Raw genomic sequence first — 14,568 nt, forward strand, 5'->3', positions numbered from 1 at the left:
TTTGACCCAGCCATCCCATTACTGGGTATAAACCCAGAGGATTATAAATCTTGCAGCTATAAAGACAAGTGCACACATATGTTTATTGTGGCACTATTCACAATAGTAAAGACTTGGAACCAACCCAAATGTCCATCAATGATAGACTGGATTAAGAAAATGTGGCACATATACACCATGGAATACTATGCAGCCATAAAAAGGGTGAGTTCATGTCCTTTGCAGGGACATGGATGAAGCTGGAAACCATCATTCTGAGCAAACTATCACAAGGACAGAAAACCAAACACTGCATGTTCTCACTCATAGGTGGGAATTGAACAATGAGAACACTTGGACACAGGGCGGGGAACATCACACACTGGGGCCTGTCATGGGGTGAGGGGAGAGGGGAGGGATAGCATTAGGAGATATACCTAATGTAAATGACGAGTTAATGGGATGCAGCACACCAACATGGCACATGTAGACATATGCAACAAACCTGCACGTTGTGCACATGTACCCTAGAACTTAAAGTATAATAAAAAATGAAAAATAAAATAAAATAAAAACTCCTATATAATTAGTAGCTACCTGCTGTCCAACATGGCTGACAATATAAACACAAATAATGAAGGTGAAAATTTCATAGATTCTTATTAGAATATGGCTTAGTATTACACAAATTTGTATACACATAGGTGACATATTTTACCCAAAGTGACAGCCACAGTATTACAAGTCCTATTCAGTATCATAATTAATCTATAGGCCTGTTCATCATATTCTCCAATATTAGGAGGCTAATATTATTGGCTATATTAATTCATATAACTTTAATATATAATTAAAAAATTTCAAAACCCTTGCTAATTACAGAAAAAATACTGACTCTGTAAGAAACCCAGAAAACTGTATGTCTTTATTTTCATTTGATGTAATTTTGAAGGTGTTCTATTTAACACATGTCAAATATTATGGGTAATGAAAAACTGCAGATATTCCATCTCACTTCTCGGGAAGGCTGATAAGCAAGAAATCCAAGGGAGGTATGCAAATAGATATTTCTGTCCATAAATCCTTTTAAAAACATGTTTCATAGAAGAACCTGAAACTGAACAACAGGTATCTCTAATTCACAGCACTATCTGGGCAAGAATCAAATAAGTTTTCTAAAAAGGCACTCAAATGAAACAGTACAGATAATTCATTCCCAGCTTTCCACTTCAGACCCCGAACCTCAGCTCTGGTACCAAGAGACTAAAAACACTCCTCACCTACTATAAAAAGACGTATCAATAGAAATTCATTCCCTGAATTATGAGCAGAGAGTTTCTCATTCTCATTAAAAATGAGTTTTGCTTTTACTTTGTCTTTTTTGCTTTGGGCTGTATGTTTTCTTAACCTAAGCTGATTTCAGTTTCTCTCCAAATATTACTGTCTCCTTAATTATTTGAGTTGGCTGAAACACTAAGTCCTCTTTTAGACCTGATATATCAAGTTTGAAATGGTGCTCTAAAGTTGGGCTCACACGTTCAGTTTAAGTAAAAACTATGTTACTCCACAGATGGGGTCAGTTGTTGAGAATGTTTTTACTAAAAGATGAGCTGCTACTAAATAACCTTCTGATACTAAATTATTTCAATTTATTATATTCTGATATTACAACAATGTTTTGAATTCATAAAGTACTTCTTCACCTCAGGATTTAAAAGGTTCAGTCGAACATAAATCCATTAATCTCCCAAACCGTCCTATGAAATCAAAAGAGCATATTCTAACTATGCATATAAAATACTTCCAAAATGAGCTTATAAATCAGTCATGTTTGCAGCATATGCACAGAGCATTACAATTTGACTTCTCCCTAACAAAGAAACAAGAGCATTCCATACACAGGTTGCTTTTAAATAGTTTCATGCAAATATTTTAAGACTGAAAACATTTTTCTACTCTGTTAAAAAAGACGTGTTTAAAAAGTCAATAAGCGGCAGATATGAGGTTGTTATAAATTCTGAAAATGGCTTACCTATTAATGTAACTCAGGGCAACGTAGGTTGGCTGCTGTAATTCTTGTTTTTCTAAAACCCGTGGATCTGTATCTGTAATAAAAACACAATTATGATTTTTTTAGATTTTTGCATCAGAATATATGAGGCTACCTAACACAAAGTAACAGAGGCTAAGCAGAGAAAAAGATTAATTTAGTACACCACTTTTTAAAGCAAACTCAGTCGGCAAAGCACAATCATTTGTTCATTCATTCATAAATAACAAGATATTGCATTACTTTTCAAGGGAATTCCAAACATCAACAGTGATAAAATGTCCATCTGTCACAGAAACTCTTGCACAATCCCCCTCATAAATATTGGTTTTCACTGCTTACAGTTACAATGTTGGCATGGTTTTTGGTGGTTAATCGGCCTAAGAAAGAAAGTCTCTGTTAATTATGCTCACTTCAATGCTGGAACAAATTAGTTTCCATTGGAAAGCTCCATCAATTTGAAAATCTACTGAGTATTGTTCTTGTTCACAAAACACTTTTCTGCATTTGGATTCATATTCTGGAGGGCAGTTCTTCTCTTTTTAAAATGTATGAGTTTATTATAACTTTTCTAGACTCTCAATCAGAAATTCTCACACTGGTTCAGAGTCAACAAACACTACATTCACCAGAGGACTTTTCCCCTCAAAGAGACAGAATTCAACACCATAGCAACGCTTTATAATGGTGCTTCTCCAGCACAGCACCAAAAAGGTACTTTTCACAACCAGAAATACATTCTCAAACTTCTCACATAGAGAAATGACTGTATAAATATATGCATAAACAATGTTTATGTAATAAGGACATAGGAAGAAAACGAGCACACAATTTTGTTTTCTTAGAAAAAGGTTCATAGACTTCACATAGATTTCTTTTCATTATAACCTCACTTAAAACTGTCTCATTATTAGAAACCTTCCAGCTGCACTTGGCAGTAACCCCTCCTTTGATGTAATGACAGATGTTGTTTCCGGCACCTTTGCACAGGAAGTGTTTACTGCACATGGTAGATGTAAGCTATGTCCACTAACTCCAAAGTGCATGAACAGGTGATGGGGGGAGGGAAGGAGATACGGTGGCAGAGAACATGGGTGGCAACAATGACAGCATAAAAATCAATTTACAATGCTCTTAACTCCCAGACTAAAACTGGACAGTAGTACTGGTTTTATTCGTGGTGTTAAAGTTAAGAATCTCATGTTCACTTTATTATTTTTTCTATGCCAAGAATTTCAGGGAGACACTATTCAGAAATCCTACTTCCTGGGTCTTTGCCATTGCAGGTCCTTGAAAGCCAAATTCTGAAACAAGAGACAAAGATTCTCTGAATGGCTCCATCGAGTCGGGTCTGAAGGTTTTGGCAGTGCAAATGAGAACAGATCAGTAGCTCTGCGCTTCCTCCCTCCAAAATGAGTACATACGCAACTGAGGCTACTCCTCCATCTCTGGCCTAGTGATAAAAGGAGTGGTTCTCTAAATACAAGAAAACCACTCTTTAAGGGGAAATGCAGTTTTCAAACGCAACTCTTATTCACACTCATTTAAATTTGCTGTAATCCCAACATATATCCATGCTTCTGAGAGGAAGATCCTCGCTGGAGGAGTCAGTAGAACAATGTTCAACAGGGAAAGGTGTTTTGTCCAAAGAAATGGCACATTGGTATGCTGGGTGGGCCATGTGTGCAAATGGTGACTGACATGCCAATCCTACAAGGTCTTTCTAGGTGCTTAACGAGGTAAGAAACAAGAAATTAGAGATAAAAACCATGAAAATGAAAAGAAAGGAGGAAGATAAGAAAGAACAGGGCAATGTAGAAAAGTTCTCAAGTGCTCACAAAATAGTTTCACCTCAAGTTTAGCTACTGACGATCAAGGGCTTTGCTTTTGAGACAGGGTCCTTAACCTGAATCGCTAAAAACCATCCTTCAAAGAAGTATCTGGTGCATGATTTAATAAGGTGTATTATTTTGAAAGAAAAGGGCACCATTCAGAGTCTAAAATTTGTGTATAAAGGGGAAAAGGGGCCCATAAACATTTTTATAATCTTTTGCTTGTCTTTATTCCTATAACTGACATTCCCCAACCTAACAATATTCCCACAAACCATCTTCTAAAGCTTTCCTTTGTTCCCAAATTATATAATTTCTAAAATGTTCTAAATATTACCTCTCCAGACTACCTTGACTTTTATTTTTTTCCATGTATACGTGTACAAAGATACATTTATATTATCCTTTTCCTTCTTCAAGCTCTAGAATCTCTTTGGAAAACGGGAAGGAAGTATCTTATATAAAAGTCTACAACTTTGATGCTCAAATAAATGGTGTCAGCTCCTGCTGATCACACAAACTGCATCTTGTAATCTTGATTCACAAAAAATCAAGAATGTTTAGCACTTTATTTGCAAAGCAAGGTTTTAAAGTTTTGTTTTCTTAATTTGCTTCATCATCTTCTCTTCCATAACCTATTCTAGACTTAGGCTCACATATCCTCAAATTATAAGTGGGAAACAGACTTCTGGAAGCTTTCAAACACCACCCTCTCCATCACAAAAAAATCTACCCCAGGTAGGATTCTACTTTTTCTAGAATGTACTCTGGTAACCAACAAGACAGCAGAACTTCTTGACAGACATCCACCAGGTCCCCAAATCTCCTTTTCAAACTAAATGTTTCCTTGGGCAACCTTTAGAATATCCATTAAAGCGTTGAAATCTTAAAATGAAATTAGGCACTTGGTACCCACAAATCAGGAGAGGCCTGCACCAGTGCCACTGGAGGAGTAACATCAGCTGCTGGTCACAAATAAATGTCGGTTCTGTCACTTGCTTCCTGGCTGGCTGGTGTGTGGGGATTACGACTCACCATTTTACGGATTTAATTATGCTGTTGAGCACTTCACATTCAGTAAAAGTATAATAGCTGCCTTCACTATTTCTCCTTCCCTGACAGAAATGTAACTGTCTGATGCTAAAAACTCTCCACAGGATAGGAAGAGAGAGAAAAGAGAGTAGGTTTTCAGAGCAGGACAGATCCCCAGGTCTTGCACAATGACATACTCCTCATGAGGATTATATGAGGGCAGAAGGGATACAATCAGAACAAACTGGAAAGAGTAACACTATTCACTAAACATTACTAAATCCAACAGGAAGAACTTCCTTATAATATGCCACATTGTTCAGAATTTTTTTGAACATGATAAATTGCTACACGAAGGAATATAATATGAAATGAGATGGCCACCGCACACATTTATGGTGCCAATAAAAATCTGGAATTAGAACATTGGTTACAATTGCCCAGAGATATAATCCACCTCAGCAAATGGTCTATGGAATAGAAGTACTTGGTTTTTCATAACCACATGAGGCTCCTTAAGCTTGCAATTTGGCAAGAGAATAAGCATTTCTATAACATTGCTGTCAACAGCCACATAACAACATTCAACCTCTTTCATATCACTAAGAAGTGACAGGAAGATAAACTCAAACTTCAACTTTTTTTTAGCAGGGCAGGGTAGGGCCAAACACAGCACCAACAGAGATGATGACACTGTTTTCTGCCCTAGACTACTCCTTGCACAGTCCCTTGCATACGCACAGATTTCAGGTAGACTGGAGGCTAAAATAATTCACATATTAAAATATATTTTAAAATACCCGAGTGATAAACACCTAGCTTATTTCAAAGTTTCTAAAACATAGCATTCTTGAAAGTAGATGGCAGTGTGTCTATCTTTATCTCGGGGGATGAGATTCTGAATGCACAGCTCTATAATAAGGACTTGGCTATGTAACACAAGTTTTCTGTAGCTCCTGTGGTCCTAGTAACTTATGGTTTTATAGACTCAATTACATTGCGAAGGGCTGGGGGTCACAATACTAGCTTCCATTGTTTCTCAAGTGGCAAGGAAACAGCAAGGCAGATAGCAGAAATAAGGAAAGGATAGCATTCAGACCCTTAGTAGGAACTGGAACTGCAATGTGACCAAGGAAAGGCGAACATCACAGACCACCTTGTTGTCTCTGTGAAGCCCATGTTGATTGGCTTTGTTGTCTCCAGCACTGGAACCAATGGCCATCAAGCATCAGGATTGCCACGGTTCTGAAGAACAGCCTTTTGCAGTGCTCTTGTCGGGTCTAAACGAAAACTCTATCAGGGTTATTTACCTGGTCAACTGAGGCTAATTAATGAGCTCTTGGGCTATGGCTATGCTTTAGCTAGTCTACATTTTATAACCTGGATTACTTATAATTTTAGAAAGTCAGAAACCAGACGCACAACGTCTCAACAAAACTAAGGAGGCCCCTAAGTGCAATGTGCTATTCGCAGGCTGGGAGGTAGCAGGGTGGGGAAGATGTGATATCATGCCGTTTGAGAACTTGTTCAAATTCGATATCCTCCAAATACCAGGTTCTTTTTTAACTGTGTACAGCAACAGTGGGAGGCCTGAGAGGATGTGGGTGGGAAGGGGTGGAGGATTTGCAGTGCTGGAAGACCCTGGGGAGGCGAATGCCCACCCAGCCAGATGAGTGATTTTGAAGATCTGGGCTGGATACACCACTTTTCTTGGGAATCAGCAACAACTAATGGGTGCTGTCTGTTCTTGGCCTTCCCCCAGCTATCCAACTTGTGAAGTCACAGAGTTGTAGACTTTGTTCAGCACAGCCTTCCACAACATTCCGTGTGGAGTTTGCCGCCTCCTCCTCCTCCTCATTCTGCACCACTGTATTCCTAGTGCTAGCACTGCATTTACGCCCCTGGAGGGATGTTATCCAGGCATCTCCTCTCCTCTTTCCACACTTTTCAGAGGTGAAAAATTTGTCTCAACTTCTTTCATTTCTCTAGCACTCAGCTCAGTGCCCTGCATGTAGGAGATGCCAAGTAACTGCTGAATGAATACACTGTTCCACTATTTTTATAATGAGAAAATCGAAGGCTTTTGCTTATAGGTAGCAGCTTCATCAAGGGCATGTTTCCTTCACTATCCAAAGCCCCACTAAAATAGAAATAAATGAATAAACAACTAATTAAGGATAGAAGAATGGCAGCAGAGGCATCAGGAAATAAGTTATTTCAACCAGTATTTTGGAAGATGGAAAATCCATACAGGAGTAGACAAAGACATAGAGTAGATAGAGTCTCAAGTACCCGCAGTGGGGGAGACCCAGAGCCAGGATCTGAAGCCCCTGCAGAAACCCTGAGGCCCCAGACTTAGAGGTGTCAGGTATGGCAAAAGGCAAGTGGGGGAAGGTTCAGGCCTGAAAATAGGGGGGTTGTTTAAAAGGTTGATTATCCAGGGACACTAAAGCAGGACACCAATTATAGTGGAGGGAGGAGAGGGAGAGCACAGGGCTGAAAATAGGGGAGTTAAAATGGAAATATGCCAACTCTACTGCTCCCAATAACAATGGTAACCAGTCAGAAGGATTCTTCTCTGATTCAGTTAAGTGGGTGTGGAGAAAAGACTGCCAATGCCAACACCTGGTGATTCCCTAATTAAACAATCTCCCTACAGTTAAGTGCATGGTCAACCAGCTCCATCCATGCTTCCATCAAGAGCCTCCTAGCAGTTTTTTCTTGCTGTGATACATTTTCTTAAGAGTCAAGGTCTTGCTCTATTGCTCAGGCTGGAGTACAGTGGTGGAATCAGACCATAGCTCACTGCAGCCTCAAACTCTGGGTTCAAGAGAGCCTCCTGCATCATCCTCCTGGGCAGACAGGACGGCAAGTGTGCACCACCATAGCTGAGCAATTTTTCTTTTTCTTTTTTTTTGTGTAGAGATGGGGTCTTGCTATATTGCCCAGGCTGGTCTTGAACTCCTGGCCTCAAGCAATCCTCTTGCCTCGGCCTCCCAAAGTGCTGGGATTACAGTTATGAGCCACTGAGGTCAGTCTGCCTTGGTTTTAAATATGAGCCAAGAACAGTCAAGAAATTGTCTCTAGACATTGGAGGAAAAGTCTTAAACGTGAATGAAAGAAACCAAAACAAATATATGGGGAGGGACGACAGAAAAAAAGGAAGGGAAGAAGAGATGAATGGGGGGAAGAAGGAAGGAAGGTAGGTAGACACGAGCAAAGGAACAAACACAACAAGGCCTGGGAGGTTAAGTGACATGCCTACTTACACAAACCCGGTACCGGCAGGGCTAGGACCAGAAGCCCTGCATCCTGAGTCTTATTGGGCCAGCATTTGGACTATTAAAAATGCTGCTCATCCTCTAAAGACATTTCAGTGCTACCATCCAGTTGTAACACTGGACTCCGCATAGATAATCTTTTTTATACTTTCTTAAAAGCCCCATAGTTCCGTTGGCTGCAACTTTCAGTCCACTTTGAAGACTGAATTTGTTGCATCAACAATTTACAAAGACCAACTTTTAATTCATGGCTAGTTTACTTCAGCTGCTGAAACAAATAATTCTTGTTGGCAATGGCCCTTTAAAAAAAAAAAAAAATTCTACAATTGCACGTAACCAGCCTTTGAATGGATCAACTTTTCCTTAGTTTATAGACACGTCATTTGAAACTTTTCCCAAGCCATAATTTCCATTACAGGGAAGTCAGTGCAAATCAGTGAGATGCTGGCTTTCCCAAATTCAATGTGAGATCCAGATGCGGTTAAGTGTTGCTGTAAACTTTATGAGTTAAATATCTGAAAGTCAGGGACACTGTGCAGCACAATAACACCATCTATTAAAACAAGCATTCATGTTCACATTTGTAGCCCGAGTTTTCCCACCACAAGTGAATGAATAAACATTATTCAACCAAGAACTGTTTGGACAATACTCCATAGGCTAAATTAGCTGGCTGTTGCAACCTTCCCTATTCCTGGCAGACCAGAGGGTTAAAATGATCAAAAATAATTCTGACTAGGATACTTCCCAACTTTACCAATCTATCAAGCTTCTAGGATCATCAATGACTGCTGAAATTTTCCCTTAAGTATAAGATGTATAGTCTTTCTATCGATGAAAAGGACACTACCAGTTCATACTTTTCAGTGGTGATGGGGTGTGCTTTATTCACTCAAGCTCTCGCCTTGCTACTTGTGAGAAAAGAGCCTGCCAGAAACCATAATGGCTGCAAGATATGCTTGTAAAGTATACAACCTGCACATCTGTATACAGCAGCCCTGGAAACTGGGGTGCTGAGAGTAAACAATAATAAAATTCTTTCAAACCGGAGTAAGGCCAAAACTTGGTCCCATTTAATCCTGGGACCAAGTTAATTTGGGTGCACACACAAATAAATAGACATGCCTGCTCTCTCCAGAAATGAACCTGATGACAGATCCAAGCAGCATGCAACGCAAAAGATCATAAAGGAGCTGCTATATCTCCCCTGCCCATGAAAAGAGCCTATGAGAAGGTATCTGGAAGAGAAGACAGCTGCTTGTGAGTGAGGTTTAGTGACAAAAGAAAAGGCAGGAACATGAGGCTCTCGAATTCGTCTCTGAAGGCTGGAAGGCAAAAACCTATTAATGGAAAGGAAACCTTCCCCTCCTTCTGCCTAACATTGTTTGCCCAAGGAAATCCTACCCATCTTCCAAGGCTTTGGCCCATATAGTACTGTCAGCATGCACTATACCATATATATTTGCAAATATGTCTTATCAGTCCATTAAAATGGAAGCTCCTTAAGGAACCAGATTTTAGAGGCCACAAATCCTAAGCCCAGTGTTCTATAAATAATCAGTGCCCATGATGATATATGATGAATACATGAATGAATGCCCTGAACATGCAGTACCACAGAGGATACAAAAGCATTCAGTTCAGACAGCTCTGCCTTGGAGAGTCAGGCAAACAGGAGGGGAATGGTAAATGACTTTACCAGGATATATACTTCCATCAAAATACATCCCACCAAGCACAGATGTTCAGAGGGCTATAAAATGATGTACAATTCACAGTAACAAGGGACAGAGGGCAGATAGGGCTAATCCAGGAAGGCTTTACTGATGAATGGGAACTGAGCCAGGTTTTGAAGGGAATGAGCGTAGGGAATCTTCACAGGTGAGGGCGGGAAACCTAAGAATAGCACAGGGGAGAAGTCTGTGGATACTGTGGAAAAGCAGTGGAGTTGAAGAGTATTAGTTGTAGTATTAGTATTAGTTGTAGAATATTTATAGAGATGCTTTATAGAGATACTTTAGAAGAGTGGTTCTGAACTGCAGGCAATTTTGCAGCATCCCCCCACCCCCCTGCCCCCTGCCCTGGGATATTTGGCAAAGTCTGCTAACAATTGGAGGGAGGGTTCAAGTATAGTATCTGGCAGGTAGAGGTCAGGGATGCTGCTGAACACCCTACATACGCACGCAAAGTAGCGCCTACAACAAAGAATCATCTGGTCTAAAATGTCAATAATGTCAAGGTTAAGAAACCCTGCTTTAAAACTATACAATTATGAGAAACAGAGCTATTGCTCCTAGATTGCTTCTAGGTTATAATTTCTGTTGTTTTCTGCAGTCTAAATCAAGAGGCCAGAAGGCTGGTGAGGAGGCAATGAGAAGAGTAACGCAGAGGCTGTTTGGACCTGGATAAGTGCTCCTATTTTCTTTTCCTCTCTCTTTTTTTTTTTTTTTTTTTGAGACAGTCTCGTTCTAACACCCAGGATGGACTACAGTAGTGGGATCTCAGCTCACTGCAACCTCTGCCTCCTGGGTTCAAGTGATTCTCATGCCTCAGCCTCCTGTCTAGCTGGGATTACAGGCACCCACCACCACGCCTGGCTAATTTTTTATATTTTTAGTAGAGATGGGGTTTTACCATGTTGACCAGAGTGGTTCGAACTCCTGGGCTCAAACAATCCACTGGCCTTGGCCTCCCAAAGTGCTGGGATTACAGGCGTGAGCCACAGTGCCTAGCCAGTTCTTATTTTCTTAATGGAGACAAATAAATTGAATTCATTTAAAAGACATTGAATTCTTGCCATGTTTAGTTGCTTAGGGGTAACTTTAAATCAGTAGGTTCACAACTGAGCAAAAAAGATGAACAGAATTCACAGTTAACAATAATCTGGCAGGGCGCAGTGGCTCATGTCTGTAATCCTAGCACTTTGGGAGGCCAAGGTGGGCGAATTACTTGAAGTCAAGAGTTCAAGACCAGCCTGGGCAACCTGGCAATACCCTGCCTCTACTAAAAATACAAAAATTAGCCAGGCATGGTGGCGTGCCTGTAATCCCAGTTACATGGGAGGCTGAGACATGAGAATCACTTGCACGCAGGAGACAGAGGTTGCAGTGAGCTGAGAACACGCCACTGCATTCTAGCCTGGGTGACAGAGTGAGATCCTGTCTCAAAAACAAAACAAAACAAAACAAAAACCTAAACAAAAAAACCCAATAATCTAAGACAGACTACAATGTTTGTCAATACAGAGGAAAATACTAACTACTCTAGAAACAAAACATGATTCTCTGTGCAACTCAGGGGAACTTTTTGAAAGAAAAATTTACATGAGCCTTGAACTAAATCTACATGCAGAAACGATGAGAAAATGATGAGTCTGAATAGAGTACAGTTTGAGCAGATAAACAGAAGTATTTAATAGAAAGGAGCAGGGAGTGGCAAGAAGTCAGTGGGGCTAGAACTCGGCAAGAGACCTGAAATGCAGATTGGGTCACATCACAAAAGGCTTGCAATGCTTTCCAAGAGATCAAACTTAGTTGTGCAGACGATGCAGAGCACTGAAGGTATAAACCGACAAGGCCCATGTTTTAGAAAAATAACCTGTGGTGGCAGGGAGGACTAGGAGGGCGGGACGGGGAACTGGGATGTAGAAATATAAGATTTGGTAAAAAGAACTGGAAATAGAAGATTTTTCTTACGTTATAGATCTGAGTATTTCATTACAAAAACAAAGAAGTAACTAGAAGGTGAAAAGGAGTTTGCTAGACAAGAATATGAGGTCTGCTTCTGACGTGTGGTAAGACATTCTGCAGAACCAAGAAGTCTGGAACTCAAAGGGCAGATAAAAGACTCATAGTATAGATAGGAAGTGAAGTGCTGAAGAATCCCATCATAACACCACACATTCCAACAGGCAACTGAACCAAAGCATGTCTCTCAAAACAAAACAATGATATTCCATAAAACCCCAACTACCCTGATTAAAAACTCAGTTATCAAATAACTTGGCCAAATACTGGCTGAGAACCTACTAGGCCCAGTGGAATTCCAGCAGGGATTTTTTAAAAGCCAGAGGTTGTGCTGCATTTGAAACCAACTGAATGGTAAATTTCACAAAAGATGAGTATGACAGACTGGGGGGAAAAAAGAATAGAATAAAAATTGGCCCTAAGTTCAGTTTTGATCTGGTACCCAAGTCTCCAAGGCTCACTATGACAATCAACCTCTCATTGGCACATTTGGTGTTGCATACAAATCAAACTGCCTCAATTCAATCCTAGCTGTGTAACTTCTTTAAGCCTCAGTTTTTTTTTCATCCACAAGAAATTGATAAGGATAGTCCTTTCACCCTAGGGTTGAAATGTGGATTAAATTAGCAAGCATGTTAAGTATAACTACTGCTCAGTTCTTTAGTCCATAAGGTATTCTGAAATTAAAATTTGCACTGTTCTGGATTATTTCCATTTTATGTGGCATAATGATACATAGAAAATCTAAGAATTCATCACTCACATAAGTGTGGCTGGGACTGCTGGCTGCCGCCCAAGGGCTATTTTCCCCCCTTTCCCTCCATAATGCTTAGAAACATGGCTGCCTGATATAAAAACCACATTTCCCAGCCTTCCTTGAGACAGAAGCATTCATGTGACTAAGTCTTGGTCAATAGGATAAGGCCTCAGGAAGCTTCCTTAATATGGTAGATTTCTTTCAGCCTGCCTGAAAGAAATACTGGGTATGAGATAATCTTGTGAATGGAAGTCATATATGGTGAAGCAACACAATAGGAGTCTGGATCCCTGATTGGGTGAAGCTCCACACTACTCTTGAACTGAGCACCTCTAGCCTTCTTTAAAGTGAGAGAAATAAACTTTTCTTCCAATTAAGCCATTATTTGAAGGTTTTTTCAATTACATGAAGCCAAACCAAAACTTGACTGAAACACAAAACCACCGGAATTCTGGTTTATTTTGTTGAACCTGAAACTCTCATCTGAAACATGAGATATTTCATGTTTCATTTTATTTTCTTGGATTTAAAAGAAAAAAAAAAAATCTCTTTAAAAATGTATCATAATAAGTGCATGGAAAGAAAATCAGAGCAAAATCACACCTGAATCACCACAGCCTCTGTGGCTAACTCTAAGCAGGGATGGTTAAAGAATGGGAGAAAGAGGAGGAAAAAATCATCATGTCAAATTATGGCTCTTTTGGTCGTTTTAAGACTTTCTCCAGAATTAGTTATTAGTGGGCAATAATGAAGCAAATTGCACATGCATATTACTTCTGAGTTATGAACAATACAACCAGTAGTAACCTTTGAAGCTGTCAGGGTCTTTTCAGGCAGGCAATTAAAGTGAAAAATGAGAGTGTGCACAACTTCCATCACCCAATACTACATGTAATAACACCACCTACAAACACTGACATAGGAGTGGGGCTCAGTCTGAATATTAATGCAGATCTGTTTCCATTTGTTCCTCTTCTTTTCCTATAACCCATCCCACCCCCACCTGCCAAATTTTTTTTCTTTAAAGGGCAGCTCTGACATCATGCATCGCATTTACCTGAAACCTACATGCACCGTGACATCTCTCCTATCTGCACTGAAAGAAATTTTCCTCCCTTTCCCTTGACTCAAATATAAATTTAGGACAAGCTTGGATTCTAGAAGGAAAAGAAGTTGATAAAGTAGTAAGCCCAATCAGGAAAACACAAAATAAGATGAAAATAATCAATAATGGATATTTACAGATGGCCAAATATATATGTCAAGTATTGGGTGCTAGGCATCAAAGGTCCCCCTGCCTGCCCCTACCCACCCCTGCCAACACACATACAAAAAGGTCTCAGCTCTCAAGCACACTGGACTGTAGAGGAGGTGACTTATATTGATCTAAGAATAATCTAGTGTAGAAATATCAGCTTTTCTAATAAAGTGTAAGATCACTATTTGCATATTTTGTGATTTAAGTACCTAGACTTTAGAGAAATGGCAGGGATAACCGCAAAGGGGGGGGGGGGTACCTGATGAGCCAGTTGGAATAGGTGTTCCCAAGCTAAGAAGAAACACCCATGCTGGAGGCCTCATACCTGACACCTATGAATCCATCTCTGAGTCTGTCTCCTGTGGTTTCAGCCATTTCTAAATCAACAAGAGCCTAGAGGCCAATGGTTTCTAGCCAGAACTGCCCATTATTATCACCTGGGTAATTTAAAAAAAAAAAAAAAAAAAAAGCCTGACGCCAAGGACCCATCCCCAAAGATTTTAATATGCAATCAGGGTTGACAATTACTATTTGACTCTGAGAAGGCTCAGAAACTGGAAAAGAGATAGAGAAAGTTATTTACACGAATTTGCATCCCTCTCATCCTCCCAAACTAAAAAGGCAATTGTGAAA

The 14,568-nt window shown here is 39.9% G+C and overlaps 1 protein-coding gene across 1 annotated transcript in view; it reads right to left on the reverse strand.

Annotated features, from left to right (window-relative positions):
- The window catches only part of JAZF1 (JAZF zinc finger 1), a 359,494-nt gene that overhangs the window by 168,248 nt on the left and 176,678 nt on the right, over positions 1–14,568 (reverse strand). The window contains exon 2 of the mRNA XM_033191913.1: positions 2,012–2,084. Coding sequence (XP_033047804.1) covers positions 2,012–2,084 — 73 coding nt within the window. The remainder of the gene's footprint in view (positions 1–2,011; positions 2,085–14,568) is intronic.

This window comes from Trachypithecus francoisi, unplaced genomic scaffold, assembly GCF_009764315.1.
Source record: "Trachypithecus francoisi isolate TF-2019V2 unplaced genomic scaffold, Tfra_2.0 Lachesis_group4, whole genome shotgun sequence".
In the NCBI taxonomy this organism is placed as follows: Eukaryota; Metazoa; Chordata; class Mammalia; order Primates; family Cercopithecidae; genus Trachypithecus; species Trachypithecus francoisi.